The following is a 24589-nucleotide window of genomic DNA, read 5'->3' on the forward strand; positions in this document are numbered from 1 at the left end:
TAGGGCTTCAATATATTATGAGGGGGTGTATGTAATCTGGCAAGGGAGTATTAGTGCCAGCGCTAACGTTCGCAAATGTCATACTGCGCTTAAAAAGAGACATCATGCCCGGGTAGGAAGTTAACCAAAAATCGGTAGGCCAGATGGCTTCGGAAGCCCGCGGTAAAACCACAAATAAGGCAGCGCATGATGGCATGGGTCGGGCTTCTTTTGAAGTCTGAGGAGCCCCCCCCCCCCCCCAGATCAAAATTAGTTCTGAATAAAGGCTCGGGAACGTTGAAGAAAAGAAAATGGACAGCTAAAGTGCACAAATGTCTCTGCCTCCAAAGTGTGGACACAGAATGGAGGAAGAGGTCAAGGATGTTGATAACCAAGTACAAGATGATTGGAAGTCTATATACTACTACGCATGTATAGGTTACATGATTAGCTTATGCATGCTATGTGACTATCTGTAGTCGCCTTGTTTTGAGAGGGATGCTAATAGAAATCATCATCATCGTCATCATCATGTTAAGCAAGCTCAGGAACTGTCTGTCGCTGCCCTGTTTCAAAGAGAGTACTATAAGAGATCATCTTAGTCAGCATCATCATCATGTCTCCTGTTCTTTGGTTCAGCTGTCCGTTTTGGTTGCATACAGCATTTGCGTGGTCCTTCAAGCTGTAGCAACCACATGAACCACATGAAGCGTTCCTCTGGCGTATTCTTGCCGTGGCGTCGCAGAGTCCGCTCCTTTGTTTCGCGCAACCACTTCTCCGGAGCGCCGGCCGAAGTGTGTTCTACGTTGTTGCTCTAAGAGAAATAGAAATGTCGTGGTGCACGCTCAGATCATAATACCGGCGACATTATCACGCCACGTACAATTGACGCACCAACGCCAGGCGATGTCATTTTCAGAAATACGCCAGCAATACCTACCTAGTGGCTGACGTTTATTAGGCTCCAGTGGCTGCTGACACAAATGTCGGAGGTGGTTTACGTGAGTTATTTTCTCGTCGTTATCCTCAATCACCGTAATAGTGTCCCAGCGGACTAGCGACCACGTTGATATTAGTTAAGGCTGGGCGTCGCTCACAATTCTCGATCCCCAACACCGGCGACATTATCACGCCACGTACAATTGACGCACCAACGCCAGGCGATGTCATTTTCAGAAATACGCCAGCAATACCTACCTAGTGGCTGACGTTTATTAGGCTCCAGTGGCTGCTGACACAAATGTCGGAGGTGGTTTACGTGAGTTATTTTCTCGTCGTTATCCTCAATCACCGTAATAGTGTCCCAGCGGACTAGCGACCACGTTGATATTAGTTAAGGCTGGGCGTCGCTCACAATTCTCGATCCCCAACACCCCTCTCTTTCTTTTCTAACCTAATTAGTGATTGACTATTACACTTTTGACCATAACGCCTCATCGGAAGAGCTTTCGTCGCACCTTTCGCTGTGTTAGCAGAATCAAATCGAAACAGGGGAATAAAACTATCGCGCTCCATGCCCACCTTATGCATCCGGCCTACAGAACGACTCAGGATAAATGGATATGTGACGTTATTTATTTTTCAAAATATACATTCATTGTTCTATTCTTCTAGCAGCAGCAGTGGCTGTGTGTACCGATGGGCTGTTTTATATCGTTGCCTTATGCGATGAAAGAAGCGCGTGTTTTCTATACGAACAACAAAAAGCACGCTTTCAAAATTCGCTCTCCTTTTGTGAAGACGGCTGTGTATGCTACGCATTATTGCCTTCGCCTTTAGATTCGTCTTGCTGCATGATTCCCTGCGACGTACATATCAGGAGCTTTCCGGAACCGGTTGGAGAGAAATATTTTTTGTTCTTGTGTGTATACATACAGCGGTCCCTCTTCGCTCGCCTCGTCGATGTCGTGTCGTATGTCGCCGGACTTGACCTCAAGTCGCGAAGCGATTTCACCTCTCGATGACTTCATGAAGCGGAACCGCGTTTCAGAGAAACGGAGAGCCCCGATGCTTCGGCAGAAAAGCTGTCCTGCAGCAGCAGGCGTGTACCGTTCGGGAGCATCGGCATCCCGCGCCTGTAAGTCCGAACTCTCTTTGAAGCGAACAGCGAACCCTCATTGCGAAGCATGATATAAAAAAAAAATGGGGGACGCTTAAGTTGAGCCTTTAAGAGCGGGACGCGATAGCATTCAAAGATCCCTGACTGCTTCCCACGCATCCCGGAAGATGCAGCGCATGTAACCGTAATGTCCTAGACATGCCTAGACGAAGATGAAAACAGACTGGAAGGAGAAGCGGCAACAAATTAGGTCCGAAAAATAACAGCCGAATCTTTCCAAGGTAATGCCGAGGTTGTATCTGAAAGAAAAAATAGCATGAAAGAGACCCAGGTGGAAAAGGAGCTGGTGCTGACAAATTTCAACTGGAAGAAAGCCGAAGAGAAAATTCTTAAGCGCACAGCCACAGGGCAATACGAGGTTCCCGTTAGGCTGATTAATGAACTAGGACCAAAAAGTAAGGGAGCTCTGGTGAAAGCAGTGGAAAAAACTTTAAAAGATAGCCGAATACCAGACAGTTGGCGACAAAGTAGAATGAACTTACTTTATAAAGGTGAGGGGCATAAAGATAGAATTCACTCGTATAGACCGTTGACCATTACATCGGTAATATACAGGCTAGCAATGCAGGCAATCAAATTAAAGCTTCAAGCATGGGCAGAGAATAATGGCATTTTGGGAGAACTTCAGAATGGCTTCAGAATAGGTGGCCGTTTAGATGACAACTTATTTGTTCTTACTCATTGTATTGAAATATCAAAAGTAGAAAGCAGACCATTATATGTGGCCTTTTTAGACATTGCAGGAGCCTTTCACAACGTAGACCACAACATTTTGTGGGATATTCTGGAAGGGGAAGGCTTAGGTGACGATTGTCTCCAGATTTTGAGGGAGATTTACCTAGAAAATACCGTTTACGTTGAATGGGAAGGAATGAGGAGCGAGGAGAAAGTTCATATCAACAAGGGACTGAGGCAGGGGTGCCCTTTATCCCCACTGCTGTTTATGATGTACATGGTGAGGATGGAGAGGGCGCTATAATGAAGTAATATCGTTTTTAATATCTCATACAAACAAGCGGGTACAGTAGTAGAGCAGCAACTCCCAGGTTTATTTTATGCGGACGATATTGTGTTGCTAGCTAACAAACAAAGTGATTTGCAACGTCTGACTAATATCTGCGGACAGGAAGGCGAAAATTTAGGTTTGAAAGTTTGGGTTAGAAAATCAGGTTATGGTATTTAATGAAAACAGTGAATAGACTATGGCAATACAAGGCCAGGAAATACCTCGGGTAAGAGAATATAAATACCTTGGCATATCGATAAACGAAGGCAATAGATATATGGAAACACAGGGGAATAAAAGTGAAGGGGAAGAGAAATGCAGCCATAATGAAGCACAGAGCGCTATGGGGATACAATAGGTACAAGGTGCTCCGAGGTATGTGGAGAGGTGTAATGGTTCCAGGACTTACTTTTGGAAATTTGGTTGTTTCCTTGAAATCAGGGGTACAATCAGGACTCGATGGGAACCAAAGGTCAGTGGGTCGCCTCGCATTGCGTGCTCACGGGAAGACTATAAATGAAGCTGTGCAGGGTGATATGGGCTGGACTAGTTTTGAAGTGAGGGAAGCTCGCAGTAAAATTGGGTACGAAGAACGACTGAGGAATTTGGAAGAAAGTAAATGGGCTGGGAGGGTGTTGAGGTATCTGTACAGGAAAAACATTGATTCACATTGGATTCACATTGATTCACATTCACATTCAATGGAAAAGAAACCTTCCATGAGTAACTACTTAAGAGGAAAAAACGAAACCAGGAAAGAAACAATTCATGATAACTCAAAGGGAAGCTCATTACTTTTCGAAGCGAGATCGGGATGCCTTAGAACACGCACCTATAAAGCGAGATATAAGAAGGAAGAAGAAGCATGTGCTTGCTGCGGTAAAGGTAGGGAAACTATGGAGCATGTTTTATTAGAATCTGAAGACGTCTACCCAGCGGTCGATTTAGGCCCCACTGGCCTCCTTGAAGCCCTTGGGTTCAGCGAGAGCAGTAGAAAAGTAAACATGTACGCAATAGGGATTAGTAAGATGCTATTGGAGGATTGGTGGAATAAAAGTAGAGAAACGACAAAAAACGGAGACGTACAAAAGCACAGTTCGCAATAGGGGTTCAGAAAATTTGGTTGTGGGAGTTCGTAGCGTTTTCTTTTTCTTTTATTGTTCAAGCTAGGTAGGACATTAGACAGTATAACAGCAAGAGCATGATGGCGCAACCCACCACCCCGTTCCAAAGGGGACGCTCATAACATCCATCCATCCATGTCTACCGGAAGACGCTTGCCGCGAACGCTATGCACGAAGGCGAGCGTTGTGGTGGAAACACGGCCTCTTGCGTGGGCCGCGATGCGGCGGAGGCGAGCGCCAGCTGGAGGTATTGCAAGGAACCGGGCGCGCTGCTCCGTGGCCTCCGAGACACGCATCACGCCGGCGCGCGCGAATGGCCGACGCCGCGGCCGGTTTGTAGGTGTGAAGGGGTTTCTTTGCGTTTTCGCGTAACAGAAATACGTTTTCTCTTATAGTCAAATTACAATCCGACAGCTATCGTGTCTGTGGGTGTGTGTAAGTCGTAATTTACGATTTTTCCACGTATTTTAGCTTGAGGAATTCAATTCAGTGAATTTCTTGCATCACACGAAGGGCCTGGGTATGGGTGGTTAAAAAAAGAAAACGGATTGCCGCAACGACGTCCGACGCCGGACGCCGACGTGGACACCGACACCGGATTCGATAGCGGCTCCACGTATTACTGCTAAGAAAGGAACCCGTCGGTCGTTCGGTCCGTCAACCGTCGTACCGAAAAGCCTAGGCTCAGTATACGTACTATAGAGTGGTGCTGTGCTGCGACCTCACAAAGCGCAACGGCAACCATCAAAGTGCAGTAAAGAAGCAACGCCGTCTTGAAAGTGCATCAAACAATTTATGAGGAATCTTCTAACTGCACTGACGCTTTCCAGAAAGAAGGAGATGGGGAGGGGGCCGGATTTATCGAGAAAACGCAGAGAGGTGGGCCTGAGGTAACAGCCTCCTAGCCTGCTGCTGTCCGTTTAGAGGGAAGGAGCGAAAAGGACGGGTCTGACGAGTGATTATGATGTGGTTGGACAGTAGGATGCGACTATACGCGCATTCGTGTGTGAACGACTCGTTCACAGTCCTGAACCTAGGCTAGTGCTCGCTAAGGATTCTAAGGGAGCTTTGATGGCTCGCTTTGTTGACATTGCATCCGGCAATCTGCCATGTAGCACTTTTTCACTCAACGGCCGGTTGTTGTTTGGCTCTAACGAAATGGACATGGCCTGCCGTTGACAGTCATAACGGGGACATGCTACCATTGTTTGAAAATTTTAATTATGGGGTCTTACGTGCCGAAACCGCTTCCTGATTACGAGTCACGCCGCAGTGGAGGACTCCGGAAATTTCGACCACCTGGGGCTCCTTAACGCGCACCTAAATCTACGTACACGGGTGCTTTCACCCCCATCGAAACGCGGCCGCCGTGGCCGGGATTCGATCCCGCGACCTCGTGCTCAGCAGCCCCACACCATAGCCGCTGAGCAACCACGGCAGGTGCATGCGACAATTGTGTGCCCGCTTTCTAGATTACTGTGATCAACTCTGCAGCGACCCAAATTGGGCCGCAGTGCCGGGTAACGGAGCACTTACGAGGACTCACACGTGCAAAGTATTCAGAACGCTCTCGCCAACTTTTCAACGTTTCCAGTCGTTCCCATGCGGACCCTATTTAGGGTTACTAGCCCTGCTTTGCGAAATTTGCGAAAAGCCGATTTCTCGCTTCTTTTTACGAGAGAAGTGCCCTCGCCACCTTGTCGGGCGAGGTAACTTAGTTTGCATACAGGGACCGCGAGCACGTGGAGGTTACGGAGACCACAGTTTCGTAATTGAAAAAGAAAAAGTGTTTCGAGGAAAAATCGCCTTGAGCCGGTACGCCAAGGCCGGTCCCCTCGCAATGGTGCCCCCCCCCCAAAAAAAAAAAAAAACTCAAAAGTAGCGCGGGTAGCAAAGAAAGAAAAAATGAAACGATTGAACAGATGGAAGCAAATTAAGAAATGGTAGGATATTTGCGGTTCAGTAACCCCAACAGGCATTTCGCCGCAGGTACTCCTAAAGATAGGAACCACACTCTTATTTGCGCTAACGTCAGTCTTCTTTTACCCGTCGGGGTTGCTTAGCGGTCTTGGACGGTTGCACTGGGAAACACGAGGTCGCGGGATCGAGTTCCGGCCCCGGTGACGGCATCTCGACGGGGGCGAAATGCAGAAGCGCCCGTCACCCTTGCAGCGGTTTACTTATCTACCCTCAAGCGCACAAAGCTTTACAGAGAAGAGTGGAGCGCACGAAAATAAAAATTAAGGAAGTTTTAAATGACATCAGACGTATAAACATCAGAAGGCACACATGAGGATGCAACGTAGTCGAAGTTAAAGCACCCCCACTATAGCGTGCCCCATAATCAGATCGCGGTTTGTTTTTTTGAAACGACGAACCCCAGAATTTAATTTCCTTTCGGCATTTTTCTTTTTTCGTCGAGTGCAGTGCTGCTTGGACCAGCGCGTCTTTCATTCTTCGTTAGACCTTCACTCTATCGCTGTTGAGTCTTGTACACCGTGCGCCTGCTATACCGTGCGCCTGCTCTTGTGCACCGCGCGCCAGGCTATACGTGCGGTTTAGACATGCGCGCATGGAACAAGTTCGTCGATTTTGGCTTGGTGCTCGCTAACGCCAAATTGGAGAGAGGCATCTTCCCCTCTAGCGCGGCGGTGGGCAGACGAAACCGCGGCGACACACGCAACGTCCGCTAGGCGCTTGAAGGGCAGCGCGTACGTGCATGAGAAGACGTGCGCCGTTGAAGCTCAGCATTTACGCCCTGGCGCGCGTCAAGCTGGCTAAATGCACTTTAGCAGGGAAGAAGCTTGGCCGTGTTGGCTGGATGCATACAAACTAGCTAACCGGCCAAATGGTTGCACCCGGTGTGCGGCTGGTGTTCGCCAGCTCCATGGCCCTGAGTGGCGGTGGTTTACGCTGCCATTGCTTGATTATAGTGCACATGAACACCCGAGACAGAGGCCGGATTGATGGCCGTCCTCGCAGTGGCACAACTGGCAGTGCAATGCACGCTAATGCGCAGGTTCTGGGTTTGGATCTCATCGGTGCCAAGTTATCCTTTTTGTTCGCTTTCGTTTCTATTTTCTTTATTGCTACCAACGTTGGAATCACAGCTAATCTCCCCTACCTATGCTTTCATTGGCTTCATAATCGTTGCCTTTATATATATATATATATATATATATATATATATATATATATATATATATATATATATATGTGTGTGTGTGTGTGTGTGTGTGTGTGTGTGTGTGTGTGTGTGTGTGTGTGTGTGTGTGTGTGTGTGTGTGTGTGTGTGTGTGTGTGAGAAAGACAGCGCTGTTGTGCACCAACATAAACTTGAATAAGATAACCACGTGGCCTTTGTGGGGAATAAATACATACATCGCATCAAGCTGTGGGCTGCATAGAATGAAAGTAAACACAATTGTACGCACCGCCGTTAGTTGTGTGTATGATCTAACGCGCACTGCTTGACTAAAGTTTCGCTTCGCATAATTGTTGATACGCGCGTTTGACCTGCGTAGACAATTAGGTTAAATGATATATCGCATGTGCGTATTGCGTACTTGTTGAAATGTACCTATTGAAATTCTATTCTCTTTCTACCGAATGTTTGCTGCTACCAGTTGACTTATTTGGTGAGATGCGATGGAGCATTATGCGTGATCTTCGCAAGCGTGATAGAAACGGTGGGAGAGGAGAGAAAATCTATTAGGGACCATCTCAGGATGACTTCCAATGGTAATGCGATTAGCACTGAAGCAATGTAGCAGCGCGCCATATTGCCACCGCCGTGTATAAGGCGCGTGCTGCAACCGGGATCCTCTTTTGTGCTTCCCTCTGGACACGCTGAGCCGTCCTGTGGCGCCAGCACGAAGTGCGCGCGTGGGGAAATATATATTCATACGAGGTTGTCTGAATATATGTGGCGAGGGTTTCATTCCGTTTAGCAGCGGAGAAATATTTAAAGACTTTTTTTGTCATCGTAGAGTGGCACATACTCGAGGCCACACACCCAGAGATCCCAGTTGACGTGAGGGAGACTCATTGAACAGCGACACGTACCAAATGATACATACACAGTGACCCTACTCGGGGGGAGATAGGTTAGATACAGACAAACGTACTCACGGCAAACTGCGTGAAGTTCCCAAAGGATGCTGATATCCCATTTATATTTGCGCAGTGGTCGGTTTCGGATTTGGTTCTCTCAGCCATTGATGCTCTACCCACTAGACCCTTGACTACTCAGCAACCCAGGTTGGTTGGGCATTGGTTAGAGCCAAATATCCCGGAAAGTGCGTGAAGTAACCTCAAAAAGAAAGCATGTCGCACTGAAAGTTATGAAAGAGTGGTTATCTGCTACAATCACCATACTTTGAAGAGTGAATGTACAATGAAGATATTCATTCATTCATTGATTCGTTCATTCATTCATTCATTCATTCATTCATTCATTCATTCATTCATTCATTCATTCATTCATTCATTCGTTCGATCGTTCGTTCGTATCGCTCTTGTTCGACGAACAAAAACTGAAGAAGGCGAAGTTCTGTTACTTTCCACGTACCGGCCGCTGCTATCCGCACGTGCACGAACTTCTTTCTTTGCAAGTAGAAAAAGAGAACGATGCCGGCGTCGCAGCGCGGACGCTCGACCGCTGCATCCAGCACAGTTCTCTTCTGTAGTTTGCGCCCACCCCCCTCCTCGGCACGTTGGACGGGCCCGCTGCGTCTGGAACTGAAGGTACGCCATCCTCGAGTCATCCGCGAGTTGATACGCAGTCGCAGTTCGGGCCATCGAGAGGCCCGTGAGCTCTGTTACTCGTTGTTGTCGCGAGACGGTTTTCGACCACTACGAGAGCGTAATTGCCCGTTGCCTCTTGCGTCCACCAAAGTGATTTGCTGCCGCAACTGTTCTTTCGCAATCTTTTCTGTCTTCACGTGCTCCTTCTTGTAAGCTAGCGCCAGTGGAACGACGTGCTTTCTTGCACGAGCTCGCATTTTGTTTCCCACTTGTAAGCAGAACGTGCTTGATTGTGCACTGTTAAACTTTATTCCGATATCGATGTTTTGAAAAACTGCTTAGATTACATTTATTGCTTTAATGCTAACCTAGCGGATGTGCTTCGGTATTTCCTTGTTGATTCTTATTTTTGGTTTTGTTTTGTTTGAAATATGACTGTCTTTGTAATGCCCACCTGCTATGCCCTCAACTGAGAGTGGCAGTATTGAAAAATAAATAAATAATATTTTTCCCAGTCGCCCTCAATTTCTATTTCTTGCTTCTCAAGAAACTTGACAATAATTAACATCTTCTCTGTTTCATTTTGTTTCACAGATAATCGGAACTGGACCGGGAAGCTATGAGTAAGGTAAGAAGGTCCAACTTTCTTTTTAACTTTTCTTTAAATTCATATAATCGCGCTTAAAAACAACACTGCTTTCTTCTCGGCTACCTAACTTGCATTTGCAGCTAGCAGCATTGCAAAGAAGAAAACAGAAAGAAAGTTGCATGGAGGAACAAGGGCTAGATGATGTCTTGAAGTTCAAAAAGAATTTTATTGTTTCTGTCGCATCTACAGTCATTCTATTCTCGACGAACACGGTGTTATCGCTTTACTCACTTTTGTGCATGAATTTTACTCCAGCTGAATTCAAGTAGTCTATGCGTGCGGCGCGATGCATTGATACGTAAAAAAAATGTGGGGATGTCGAGTGGATGGTCAGGCCAGTCAACCAAGTTCAGGCGATCTGTCTCTGCCCTACCAGTCAATTTACTTCATAGGCACAGCACGGGTGCGTTTGACACGGACGGTGCACTGTAATCCAAAGAGCCCAGGGGTGTGATTCACGAAGGTTTTCGTTCGTAATCTAAGATTGCCATTGGCAGTTCGCCTTGGCAAATATGTCCAACGTCATGACAGCCTGACTTTTTTGCGAATACGTTCCCTGATGTTTCTGAAGGCTATTTATACTTTCCTTATAATTTACTTATTTTTTTTCTGTGGATGCACTTTAGAGCTCACAGAAATCTGCTCGTTCGAGCGGATTGGCGTTTTCACACAGATCAGGTTTCCCAGCATGGAAACTTCTATGAAAAGAAAAAAAGGTTTCATATTCATGCCAGCCAACTACAACATTTCTGAAGCTTCGTTTACTATAGCTTGTATAACATTCTCTGAGTAGGTATCGTTATGCGAAGCTTAACTTTTTAAAAGATCAGCCCTAAACTCACAAAGCATTTCGCACGTTAAAATGTTTTGTATAAGTAAAGCCGGCCAACCATGATCACTGTCCAAAAGGCGCTGGCCGATGAGAAATTGTTCTTATGAAAGAAAGCCTTTGCGAGTTCAGTCCAACTAGTTTGACGATCTCCTGTATCGACAGTAAAACATCCACTCGCGTTGCAGTGCTCAGTCTGACACTTGTCAAACAGAAACAAATCGTTGGGAAGTAACATTTACTTGTAATCGAGACATTCTGCATGCAATCTTTCTCCTGGTGCATGGTATGGTCCTTCAATCCACCGTACGCGGAAATATCTACGCGGTTGCTTCGGGTAATAACAGCGAGAATTAAATCTAGATAACGCACATTAAGCTCCCACTCTATAAACAGAGCGCTAATGTTGAACCCGTGCCGGCCTATTATTCTTAAGTATCTAACAATCCTTAACGCCCAATCCACCCTCAGTTATAATGAGCGCTGGCACTGAAATTAAATAACATCGTTCGAAGCATTTCGATCTTATCGGGTTTGGAGTACACGTTAAAACTCCTCAGGCGGTCAAAAATAATCCGGTAGACTATACCACAAATTTATAGCTCACGAATAATTAGGGAAGTATTTGTTGTATGATCAAACTATGGGTTGTTCGGTGGCACCATTTCTGAAGCTTCATATATATATATATATATATATATATATATATGCTGAGCACGAGGTCGCGGGATCGAATCCCAGCCACAGCGGCCACATTTCGATGGGGGCGAAATGCGAGAACACCCGTGTGCTTAGATTTAGGTGCACGTTAAAGAACCCCAGGTGGTCAAAATTTCCGGAGTCCTCCACTACGGCGTGCCTCATAATCAGGAAGTGGTTGTGGCACGTAAAACCCCAAATATTATATATATATATATATATATATATATATATATATATATATATATATATATATATATATATATATATATATATATATATATATATATATATACGCAGGGTGCGCATTGTGAGACGAATTCTGCAGTTAAGTCGGAACTATTCGGCCTAAGCCGGCACAATTGTGGATTCAAACTGCCTTACCAAATATTCCAGCTATAGCGAAACATTTGCAAAGACGTGTGTGTGTGTGTGCGTGTGTGCGTGTGTGCGTGCGTGCGTGCGTGCGTGCGTGCGTGTGTGTGTGTGTGTGTGTGTGTGTGTGTGTGTGTGTGTGTGTGTGTGTGTGTGTGTGTGTGTGTGTGTGTGTGTGTGTGTGTGTGTGTGTGCGTGCGTGCGTGCGTGCGTGCGTGCGTGCGTGCGTGCGTGCGTGCGTGCGTGCGTGCGTGCGTGCGTGCGTGCGTGCGCATCTTTGCAAATTGCTATGTGGTGTGTGGTGTGTGTGGTGCATCTTTGCTATAGCTGAATATTTTGTAAGGCAGTTTGAATACACGATTATATATCACACAGTTTTGAGCAGACGCGCACACGGAATGAGAACAAGTTTTGGCCCGCGTTTACAAAGTCCTTCGCTCGTAATAACCATTTGTCATTGACCCACAGTCTTTGATATCTTACGCTCGCTATCGCTATTGGCTGGCATTTGTTCTTGGGAATCAATCTAGCGCGAGAATTGCTTCGTGGTGTGGCTTCTTCTAAGGAGACTAACAAGACCCCGAATAAAGCTACCGCTTATTTATGATGAACGGGGGCCATGATGCACTACCTTGCACGTTTCAAAGCAACTCGACAGCGTCCTTTGGCCATGTCGCTGAGGACTACTAGCGCAACATCAATCAGCTTGAAAATAAGCGAGTTCTTTTTTTCCTCGTTTAGTTTGTTGAATATAATAAACCTGGCTGATATACTGAGTAGCACTTTCTTATTGCTTGCTTATTAGCTCTTCCTTATTGCTCTCAACACTCGGAATAATAACCACTGCACTACTTACGGTGGTCTTACTGCATCAAAACATGCCATTCATCGTCTACACCTGGAGTGAATAGTAATACATCTGCCCCTTGAGGAGTATAATTTGCCAATGGCAAAAAAAGAATGCGGTTCCAACGCACATGTTGGAATATATGTGAAGCAAACCTTTAGTGAAGCGTTCAACGAAACGCTAGTACAGCTTACGGCGATTCGTACAATTGCGTTTACTTTCACATTATGCAAGATGCAAACTCGTGCGATGTTTGTGATTATGTGCACCCAAATTCACAACTGCAGTCTCGTGGATTTTTCACCTTTGCGGACTACACACTTCACAAGCCGTCATACACCAAATCATGCGGATGCACCGAGTGCGACGTCTGTGCAACGATTTGTTGAGGACGAAGGCGATGTGCGACGCCCGTCGAAGTGAACAGGGCGGTGACGAGTGCATGCACAGACAAGTACAACTCCTACCTAGCTGCAGTCAAGGATGTTCTGTCTCCTATTTTAGCCTCTTGTTTCATCGTGGCACATACCCATTCCAGAGGATTAGAAAAGGGCGAGCACACACCTAGTGCAACCTACCTAATGGCTAAATCAAAGAAAATCAGGTAACTCATGAGCAGGTTGAATATAACGTGCTATTCCATTAAGAGGTGAGTGCGCTGTAGAAGTGGTACCTATGGGCATACGTTGTACGTTCAAGTTTTGCGGAGGAATTCTTTTTTTAAGTTATTATCCAGAACAGAAGTGCGCTTACTGGTGCTACTTGGTCGGTCAGCACGCAGGCGCTGATGAGTCCGTTTTCTTGTACTTCCATTCGGCGCACGAATACCTCATAAATGCGCCTAATATGCGCACCTATATATCGACAAATATATCCGACGAGATACTGACCGGCTATACAATGTACGACATCAGCAGCAGCAGCAGTCACGACAAACCCACAGGGGTAGGCGAAAAGAGAAAGCAGTTTAGCTTTAACAAACAGGCAGATCCAACGCAATGTTAGAATCTAAATGGCAAGAACGTTTCTACAGTTAGCGAGGCAGCAGAAGTGGCAAATGATGCGAGCGCCTCCTCGTCACCTGTAGCTGTCTGCTGCACGAGAACGAAGGTGACGTGTGATGCTTTAGCACACGTGAAAGTGTGACCAAGACACGTGTCTTCCCTGGCTCTTTCTTTTCCTTCCTCACTCCCCTTTCCACGTGTAGGGTAGAAAACTGGGCAAGTCTAGTTAACCTCCCTGCCTTTCCTTTCTCTCTTCTCTCTCTCTCTCTTGTCGAGGGAAGAACGTTGATGTGATGTCGGATGAAACGAATAAGTACGACACATACGTTAGTGCATCTAAGGATAACCCTTCGTGTCGCGATGGCACGCATTCATAGTGGGGGATTGGCCAAGAGTGGGCAGATTTCCAGTGGCAAACGATGTAGGTTGCGCATATCCGGCGGCCAGAGTAGTTGTCTATCGACAGGGCAGCAGCCGGCACCGTTTTTCGAAAGCAATAGTAATGCCGGAGCATCGGCGAGCGTAGCCGAATTGAAGTCAACCATGCTTTCGAAGGTATGTGTGGCGGTATTTTGGTCTGATTTCAGGAGTTTCACGTTCAATGACTGTGTGGCGCACTCGAACTTGCTTTTGCGACAGGGACATTAACTTTCGTGTCAATTACGCCAACGCCGGTAGAATGTTCACGTGGTCGCTCGCCAGTTCACATAGCGGGCGAAACGGGCTTGCGAGAGACCGTAGTAAATGCGAGCGCATTTAGAAACTGGAACTTGGAAACTGCCGCCGTCTCTTCTGCGCACCAAGGCACGTATGCACACACAAAAAATAGTCATTACGCCGAAACCGTTCGTAAGAGCAAGTGCCAGCCAATCACGATGTTCGGCATATCATTACGAAAGGTGGTGCACGGCAAACCGCTCTTACGGACGAAAACGTATGTGAACACTCGCCGCATCTCGGACGCGCCTATCACGATCGCGCATGTGACTTCATCGGCTCAGCGACCACATCACCGACATGCCAGATGCCTCATCCAGATGCACAGAATCTCTCGTCGAAACCGCAGCAGCAGACTCTGTGGCTCGCCCGGAAGTTAGCCAAGCTGGGCGACTGCGCACTAGCGAGGTTGTGCGGGCGTGTGTGCGTGCGTGTGTGCGCGCGTGCGCGCGTGCGTGCGGCATATGTGAAGGAGGGGGTGTAGAGGCGGAGTGGAAGCGCGACCGAATCGAAATTCAGACAGCGTCTGATGGCCGTGAATAAGTCATGTTCCGCGCCGCGCCCCGCCAACCTCCGCGTGCAAGTGAGCGGCCGACCGACCGAACCAACCCGCTCTCTCACTCGGGCGCTACAGGAAGCAACACAGCAACGGCCGCCCAACCTCGAAGCCCAACACCCGGCAACCCCCTTTCCCTTTTTTGCAAGCGCCGGCTCGCAACGTAGCCGCGCTTGGAAACGCGCTGTCTGCGACCGTACACATGCACTGCATAGCACGTACCGCCGCCACCGCTACTGTGCGGGCAGGGCTATACTCCGCCTCAGCAACTCCGCGCAGTGTGGAGAAGCCCGCGGCTTGTGTCAGCCAATTCGTAACGAGAGAGAGCTGCATGATTCAGAGAAAGGGAAAAAGTCTCGCCTATTGTGCGCCGCTTATCCTTCTGAGAAACTTGCATTCTGTCGGCATAGCGGGCAGGGTGATCAGAGAAGGGCGGTCGAGGAGCCCTTCTTCCGACTTCTCCTTCTGCGATCGGCTGACTCGATCCGCAGCTTTCACTGCACTGCACCAAGGTTGCGAGACGCAACGCAACGCACAGCGGCAGGCAGTCGGTGCGGGACGGCAGAGGATGAAACTTGTAGGCTCCCGTGCAGGCAGACTACTACTGTTGCCGAATAAGCGGTGAGGAGAAGGTTAGGAAAGGCGGAGAGGGAAGATACCAGAAGGTGGTGAGGTTTCTGGTGGGGCGAGCCGGTCCGTGGGCGATGCCGGCTCCTTTGCAGCCGCGTGGAATTATTTCGTAGGTAGGCGGCAGAGGCGAGCACGGTTTTTCTCTCTGGCTGGGGCAGCCAAAATCTAGCATTCGCCAGCGCATGCCTTCGTCGGGTATTAGTTTTTGACCTCGTAAGGCCCAATGCGGTATGAGAGAGCTGACGCGAAGGACGGCGCATGAGGTGGGTAGGATGGAAACAAGGGGGAGGGGCGGGAGAGTGACATGTTTTGCGTTGCAAGTACTATAGAGTATCGTGGCCGTTTTGTCGAAAGATTGAAAAGATAACAGCAGCATTGTTTGTAGGGAAAGTGTAAGCTAGAAAGAAGCCTGTAAGAAGTTTTCGAAGGTAATCAATCAATCAATCAATCAATCAATCAATATGTATACTTTATTTCAGATGCGTAACGATATATTTTATACAACAGGAACTGGCAACACACCCTGTTTGCATGGGAGCATGTAACCGAAAGAAGTGGAATACAAGAAGGGAGTTGGGAGCAGCGCATTTCGCATGCTACTGTTGCCCTGGCGTCAAAGTGAGAAAGCTAACGGTAGTACTCGTAGTATTAGTGGTAATATTAGTGGCGTTGATTGCAAGGAAGCTAAATGCCCAATAGGAGTGCAAAACTAAAAGACAAGGCGAACAAGAAGAGTAAATAAAAAAAGAACACGTGACAGGAGAAACGAGAAAAAAAGTACGCCGGAACACTGACGCCGTGTGCGAGATGACAAATCCAAAAAAAAAAAAGAGAGAAACGGAGAACGTGAGGAAATCGACCCAAAACTCCACCCCCTGCGCTGAATTATGAATTAAAGCTTGGGCCGTCTGTCTGGCATACGCACCGCCGAATCGAACGTAGTTTCGTTGACCTATCCCAGTCTTCTTTTATTTCTTTTTCTTTTCCATCCTTTGCTCACCCACATACTTTTCACCTGTCATCGTTTGTGCCTTTTTCTCGTGCTTTCTTTTTTTTTTATCCCCGTGGTAAGGCGCCGTGGAACGTGGCAGACAGCAATGACGCTGGCGTAATAAGTAAGCAGTGGCTTCGAGCGACGTGATGCGCGAACGGGGCAATAGAATACGAGCATCGCTGTTTTGTCTCTGTTGCTTTCTTTTCGTTCCCTGACGTCCCTAAATCTCTCCGCATGCACTGAATGCTACTGCATATAAAAAATAAAGGAATTGAAGCCGCGCCGGTACTCGGTGTTTCGGCAGCTTCCGCGGCAGCTCTGGTCAAGCCGCTAAGTCGGAGTCAGCCGGCCCTAGAAACATTTATCGAGGAGGTGTGCGAAGATCTTTGGGTGGTGATGGTGATCAGCTGAAGGGTAAACGTGAAGATGGAGGTCTACTTGATGTGTAAGCGGTAATTCAAGGGCGCGGCCGTGACGGCAGTCAAGATTACCACCATTTTTGTAGAAAGTCTGTGATGTAAAAAAATAAAAAAAAATAAAAGTACCAGTGCCCCGTATTCGCAAAATGCTCTTTACTGTAGAATTGTTCGTAAAAGAAAATTCCAATTAATCCTGATGATTAGCGTATTGCTAGCGAAGGCAACCGACCACAAGCAAGGGGCACTTAAGAACGAAACATTTTTTGTGAATTCGGCTCCAGAAGTAAGCTGGACGTAGCAGCGGAGACTTCCATTTGAAGCTGTCCCAAACGAAGCAGCTGTTAGCAGGTCGCCAAGTCACAGCACAAGATTGTCCAACGCTTTTTTATCGGCGTCTATGGCCCCATTTGTTTGAGAAAAATAGTAAGAATGTTGCCCCTTTCTCTTGTAATTACTATTATTCCACTTAATTTTCGCACACTAGATTGCAATATCGAGCATTTCGCGGCGTGTGAATGTTTGTTTTTTTACTTTGTCAAAAATAATAACGGAAGACATTCGCAACACTTCCCTGCTTTCTAGTTATCAGACACGCAAGAGTCACTTTCAAATGACCCAGCAGACTGCTAACAAAGGTACATAAAACGCGAAGAAAAATGTACGGGTGCTGAAAACCCAACTACTACTCAACTACATGGGAAAGCTGTTCGACGTGAATAGTGAAGTTTAAAGAATTATTTTCCGTGGTTTTAAGTGCCAAATCGACAATCTAATTACAAGGCACGCCGTAGTGGGGGCCCTCCGAGTCAATCGTGTGACCCTTTTGGGTTTTTTTGCCTGTCGGCCTTCAATCAAAATGAGGCCGCCGAGGCCGGGGTCGAACCTGTGACCTCGGGTTCAGCAGCGCAACGTCACAGCCATTGGGCTACAGTACCTGGTCATTGGTGAATGGCCGGAATACTTGTCGAAGACGCGAGACCGGCCCCACCCACGCTGATCGCTCGACCTTCCATTCTCGTCTTCCCCCTTTCTTATACGCGAGCGAGGAGTGCAGTCGAGAGCAAAAGTCTAGGCACCCACTGTACGAGTGAAATATTTCTTCTTTTTTTTCTAGTATAGCCGTGCAAGATGAAATTATATTGATACAATACATTGATCGAAAAGGAGCACGCATGCTTCCATACTTTATTTGAGCCTTGCTTGTTAGTCCGCGAAAAGAAATAAATTCGCGGCATATGTGGTCCTCAGACTTTCAGTAGAAACTGTACTTTGATTGCTGCAGCGTGTTTTTCTTCTCTCTTTCATTTTTTACACTTGTAACCGCAGAAGACTTCCCGTCGCGTTGATGTTCTTTTTTTCTTTTTCTACGGAACAACAAAGTATGTTGTCCCGTAGCTAAATTAGATAAATATGCTTGGCATGTTCAAATATAAGAAACGCACCTCATGCGTTCAGCTTGTGTACCTAACGTTGTTTTGCATTCAGGAACAAAATTCATTTATAATACAACCTTTAGCTGAGTAGAAAAACCGGGACCATAAGCGCTATAACGTAAAGCTATTCCAAACTTTTTTATTTCGATTCTGCAATCAACCTTTCACGATTGGTCAAAAAATGTTCGGGCCATCGCCACTTCTGTTAAGTCCCTGCGTTTTCCATCTCTGTAATATAGACTGTTTGGCCTCAATCAGATGCGCCCCAGCCTGCTGTCCATAGCATCAATATTTTCCTCTGTCCTGATTTCTTTAGTGGCCTCTTCGACGTCCTCTCTGAGCTGGATGACCCACGTCTGAAGGGGATCCTGCTCAGCATCTAGAGGCCCCACTTTCGTCCTGTTCGCCCTAATTTTTCTGTAGTGATCCCAATCAGTGAATTTGAAGATTCTAGTTTCCTGTCTCGGTATGCGTATGGTTATGTGTATGATGTGATGATCGCTTCCGAGATCCAAGTTTGAATTTTCCCAATTCGCTCCTCTTGAATTGTTTACAAAAGTAAGAACTGTTGTGGAGTCCCTGCTTGTGGACGTGCCACAACGGGTGGGATACGCCGGATCAGTAATCAAGCATAACCCCAGATCCATGGCAAGACTCCATAGCTCCTCTCCCTTCTTTGTGTTCCAAGTGTATCTCCATGTGTGATAGGGAGCATTAAACTCCCCTCCAATAATGAGCGGGGAGTTTTTGGCAACCGAAAGCACCTTGTTGAAGAGTGCTCTAAACCTCTGTCTCATGTCGTTAGGACTGCTGTAAATATTCAAACAGAAAATGCTTTGCGTCTTACCTCCGTTCCTTTTGAGTATTATCTCAACTAGAATAAATTCAAACCTGGAATGTCTAAGATCAATATCATGCTCAATGTATGGCAACTTCTTATCAATGAGGGTCGCCAACCCCCTCCCCGTTTTTTTGTCTCTACATATAACTTTGTACCCAGTAAGCATAATTACGTCCGCTAAGGTTTCCTGCAGCATAATTACTTTTGGCCTGGCCTCGGATGACCTGATCACATGTCGCAGTGCTGCTTTTTTGTGTTGGAACCAGCGACAATTCCATTGCCACACGTTTAATCAATGATTACTGTCCATTGTTATTAGGTGAGGCTGCCTTTCTATTACCCGCTACTTTCCTCGTTAAAGTAGCCCTAGGGATACCCAGTAACGCTGCAACGGACAAACTCATGAGTCTAGGGGGGCACAACACAATGGAAGAAATCGCGGAGGCCCAACAGGTAGCGCAACACGAAAGATTGACAAAATCATGAGCTGGCAGGAACATATTACAGGCAATAGGTGCAGAACTGAATACATCAGTGAGCCCAATAGAGGCTGAAGTAGAATTAAGGACTGACGTTAGGAACAAGATCAGAACCAACCCTCTCCCCAGAAACATGCATCCAGAATATAAAGTCGAAAGGAGAAAGGCAAGAGCTAAAGCACTCTTGCAGGAAATAGAACAGCAGAACCAATTGGCAGCTATAGTTGATGCAGCCTGGGTGAAAGGTAAAAAAGCATATACGGCCATTGTCTCAAATTATCAAGGGAAGGTGCAAGATGCTATCACTATTTTTACCAAGGCCCCATGGTGGCGGAACAAGTGGCAATTGCTCTAGCCATCAGGAGTAATAAGTGGGCCTGCATTTACAGTGATTCGAAATCCGCTATAAAGTGTTTTGATAAAGGCTACGTAGCTGGCGTTGCAGCTAATCTTTTTGAAAACATTGGGATTATGAGAACTGAAATCCGATGGTTTCCTGCGCATATGGGGAAACTGGACGAGACTCGGGTAAACCTCAATGAGGTTGCTCATCACTTGGCACGAGGACTTGCTAACCGTAACAGTCACAACCGAGCCGTTCACCATCAAGCCAGGGAATCTAGACATCATTTAATAACATACAATGACATTACCAAACACTACTATTTAAGACGCAGGCAATTCCCATTGCCACATTCAAAACTGAACGGGGCTCAGGCAGTCTCACTGCGCTTATTGCAAACAGGTACATATCCCACACCGTACACCATTAATATATCCAGAGAGCGAGATTAAGATGGACTGCAACGATTGTAATGGCATCATTGGAATCAGACATATGCTGGCGGGGTGCCCCGCGACTCTCCCCAACCTCATTGATGAATGGACACAGTGGGAGAAAAGGATTCAAAGCCCATTGCTTCAGGACCAACTAAGCGCCGTCCAGAGGGCCCATGATGCCGCTGGAATGCTTGGCCTGACAGTGCCAACGTGGGAGCTGCCCGCCTTGGCTTAAGAAGTCGAGCCTCCGGACCTCATGACAATAAAAGTTTTCACACACACACACACACACCGCCACTTCGCCTGTCCGTCACGTAACGTCATGAAAACCGCTATAGCTCCCCATCCGATATGACGTGTATACGTTGATTATGAATGATTAGGCCGAGCAAAAGAACAATTATTATTTTTGATTCGAGACTTTTTTTTTTGCCATTAGCCCTCTGGTATTTGGTCAAAAGCTTTCGGGCTGCGCCCACTTCGCTTGTCCGTCACGCTACCTCTCAAAACCGCAAAAACTCACCACGTCAAAGTGACGTGTACGCGTTAAAGATGCATTAATCTACCAAACAAAACTGGATTTTTTTTTTCTGAATAGCCGGAGACGACCCCGTTCCGAAAGGAATAGAAGATGGCTTCCCGCCGATCGCGCAGGCACTGGCTACTCGCACCTGCCGGAGAGCATGAATTTATTTGCGTATAATTAAACTTCTTGCGTGGCAGTATAACGTTATCGAGCCCTTTCGGCCCGTATGCGACATCGCTGTGCTGACTCTTTTTTGCTGAAGGACCGTTTTAGCGGCATTCTTAACCTTCTGTTCCAAGCCTCCGCGATTTTCGACCAGCCACCGCAAGCTACGTAAGGGGTAGCTGACGAATCGCAGACGCCGGTGCCACCCTCCTCACCCGATCTTCTATTTCCACTGCTGGCTCCGCCCCATCGAAACCCTTTCCACAGGAGCGTGCTCCTCGCCTCTTGTCAGCCAATTAGATAACACAAGCCGCTCAGTGTAGGCAATCTTATTCGTTTTTCAAGCAAACAAAAGTGACGTTCTATATAAACAAGGAAAGCGTTTGATTGGGCTGTCCAGCCAACGCTACAGGTCATCGCCCGATGCTTGCGTCGGCGGTTACGTCAATGTGACGCCAGCAGATCGGAATGAAAACAGGTTGGAATAGTTTTACGTTATAGGGCCTCACCCTGAAGGGTCTGATATTGCAACTTTTATTTTATTCTTTACCTGCTAAATTTAGCGGGCTGCAGGTTCCGAAGGGCCAAACCGGAAATATTTGGGGGCCTATTCGTGCAAACATTCAAAGGGTGTTGCGGCAAGTAGCGAAGTACAGATACTTAAGCAGTACTTAACAAAAGTACTTACGCCAGTCTTACCGCGTACAGAGGCTTGTTAAGCAAAGAGAGACGCTAAAGACAGGTGGCGGCACCAACTTCGGATTCCCCTCCATCTTCCTCCGACGTCATAGGTTTCGACAGTGTCTGCGATGGCTGACTTAGTTGCTTGTCAATGAAGAAGGATTACATTGCATTTGAATGAAAGAAAAGTACAGCGGGGTAAATGTTGGCAACTTCTCTTACGAGAGCCGCTCTAACAGGCTAAAATGTTTTGAAATCCATGACGTCGCCATGACGCCATTGATGCCACCTCTTGTCGCACGGAATCGCATTAAGGGAAGATTTCCATTCAGTTTTTCGACTTGTAACCAGCCTTCTTCCGCCGAAATATTACAGAGAAAGTCTCGATGGAATACTCTACCCTTGTAAACTCATCTCTTGCTGATATTTAGTGTCCCTCTAAAGAGGTAAATCTCGAAGTTGCCTCACCACGTTTTAGCATCGCATCAACATGGCGACAAATGCTACTGTTACAAACACGCACTGTGAAGTGAGCTTCAATGACGAGCTCCAACGATGAGCGTTGAATAGTGAGCTTTAGACATGCCCTGTTGAGGTGAGCTTTAACGAATACTGCGAGCTCTGCAGAAGGATGATGAAGCAGTCAAGTTGGAGGTCCTTCGACAGCAAGTGTGCAAGGCGGAACAGCCGTTTGATGATGCAACAGCTATGTTCGTTGTTTGTTTATTCTTTTTCATAAGCTTCCGTACTTCCGTTTTTCTTTTTTTTTCTTTCTTTTGCTCACATCGACCCCCTCACACGATACTTTCACATGGACGCACAAAGTCGTCCCACGCAGAACCCGTGACGATTCTGTCCGCAGATGAATGAGCAAGGAAAGTGTTGGAGAGACAAAGAGCACATGGATGTAGGTAGCATAAACATTGCGGCAAATTTGTTTTCGGTGTTCATCCAAAACCACGACTTTCGGTTGTTTTGCACGACGACATTCTATAGCTTCCCTGCTTCCTTTATTCCGTTTTTGCTTTATCATTTTCATCATTTATGCAATATCCCACGCAATAGCTTGCTCTTTCTCTTTTTTTTTTCCTATCAGCAATGCCAGCAGTTACGAAAAAAAGTTGGCAGTTTCGCCCGAAGGGCAAAGCATTTACTCAATAGGAAGCCTTTAACATTGCGCTTGGAGTCCTCGGACGGTGTTGTAAATATATGCAGGTGCGACATGGCTCAAAACAGCACGCACGACAACTTCTGCTGCGCAGAAGGAACAGCACCCTGGCAGCTACCAGGCATCTCAGAACGCTAGCGTCACGAGCGCCGCCAGTGACGTTGCAGGCATCGAAACTCGACGCTGCTGGATATGCGACTGAATTAGACCAAGAAGATTTGCTTTTCTTTTAATTATACCGACGGGAAATCATCGGCATTGGTCAACGCACAGTGAAGTATTTTATTTGAGTAGAACGATCGCCCGGTACCAGTGAAGTTGCATCACTTTGTAATTATGAGCCCCAGTATTGTTCAGTACTTTTTTTAATGGTTTGGGATAAATGGCATACATTGCGAATGAAATGTTTTACGACTTTACGCTCTGCAATTTCTAAATTCTGACTAATAAATCAGTGAAGACAGGACAGAGCAACTGGGGCAGAGCAACGTTCTTGTTTCAATAATACAGCATCTATGTGACGTATCGAAGAATTGGTACGAACCACCACATCAACGCCCACGCCCACGATGACGGCGAAAATTCGCAGGAGTGTATGTGATCCCTATCCACACAAAAAAAATAATTCGCAGATGCTTTCCAATCTGAGCTACTGGTACATCAAAGACAGCGTAGTTGTACAAGTGACTCCTCACATCCTTCGTCGAAAGTACTATGGGTGTATTTGTTCGGCGTCCTTAATTCATCATGGACGCCGCCTGCGTGTTCACACAGACGCCGGGCTTCGCCGCTACGCTAAAAGCTTTGCGGAATAACCCTTAACGGCTTCGCTGTAAAAGTGCTATACCAATCTATATTTCATGAACTGGAATTTCGGTCGGGACCAAAACGCTGCTCTAACGCCGCTGTAAATACCGACTGTCATAAAGTAGCGCGTTATTAAAAGGAAGTGCCCTCCCGACGTTGCTATTTGAAACTTATTGAAACTCGGCGGAGCTTCTGAACTATGATTTTATTTGAAAATGCTGCCCATTTACTCTGCTGGTGTATTGCGGTGAAGTTCAACAGCTTGCCGAAGGGGCAATGTCCGAAATTCCTGGGCGTGTTCTTTTTGTTATTATTATTTCCTCTTTCTTCAAAAGCAAGAACTGCTGCGCTTTCAGTCAACTCGTAAAGTGACATCGAGGTGGTGCGGTCACGACGCGTGCGCAACACTGACTTGTGTCGTCCACGCACAAAAATAAAAAATAAGTACACCGAATTATGTGAAGGCAGTGTTTTGCATTAGCAGTAGCCAATCACCTCGCATAAGTTTGAAGCTTATCATCAACACCATGCACAAAACGCGAAAGTGGCCAAACTTTATCACATCATGTAGCAATAAAAGGGCGTTTTAATTTGCACCATGACCTCGCAGTCTATTTATGATCGCAATAACCTAAATACTACTGCATGTCCTTTATTTTTTTCATTTCCTTTCCTCATTAATTCTCGACGGCTCTCTTGTAGACGTAAAGGGGCGTGCCGTTATCTTGCGATAAACTTAATGAAACTGCCGAACATTATTGAATCCGCGTTCCTCATTTATTTGCCTTCGAACTTTTCCCGGCCGTAAGTGAGGTTCCGGAAATGAAATCAGCTTACGTATGTTCAGACTCTTCGCTTTCACTTCAAGAAAGTGCAATAACTAACTTTACGGACGCGTATATCACGGTGACACGAACGCAGAGTTCGGATTCTCTCCTACAAAAGTGGGGCACCTGCAGGATAGGTGGGTCGGATATTACTGTTCCAAGCATAGCATATATGACGTATTTTGTTGC

General features: G+C 46.7%; 1 protein-coding gene across 9 annotated transcripts in view; it reads left to right on the top strand.

The window, feature by feature from the left end:
• Positions 1-24589, top strand: part of LOC142557054 (uncharacterized) — a 332986-nt gene that overhangs the window by 241718 nt on the left and 66679 nt on the right. For all 9 annotated transcript variants that reach the window (XM_075668611.1, XM_075668613.1, XM_075668610.1 and 6 more), the window contains exon 4: positions 9569-9602. In XM_075668611.1, coding sequence (XP_075524726.1) covers positions 9594-9602 — 9 coding nt within the window. In that variant the 5' untranslated portion in view covers positions 9569-9593. The remainder of the gene's footprint in view (positions 1-9568; positions 9603-24589) is intronic.

The sequence above is a fragment of the Dermacentor variabilis genome, chromosome 9, assembly GCF_050947875.1.
Source record: "Dermacentor variabilis isolate Ectoservices chromosome 9, ASM5094787v1, whole genome shotgun sequence".
Lineage (NCBI taxonomy): Eukaryota > Metazoa > Arthropoda > Arachnida > Ixodida > Ixodidae > Dermacentor > Dermacentor variabilis.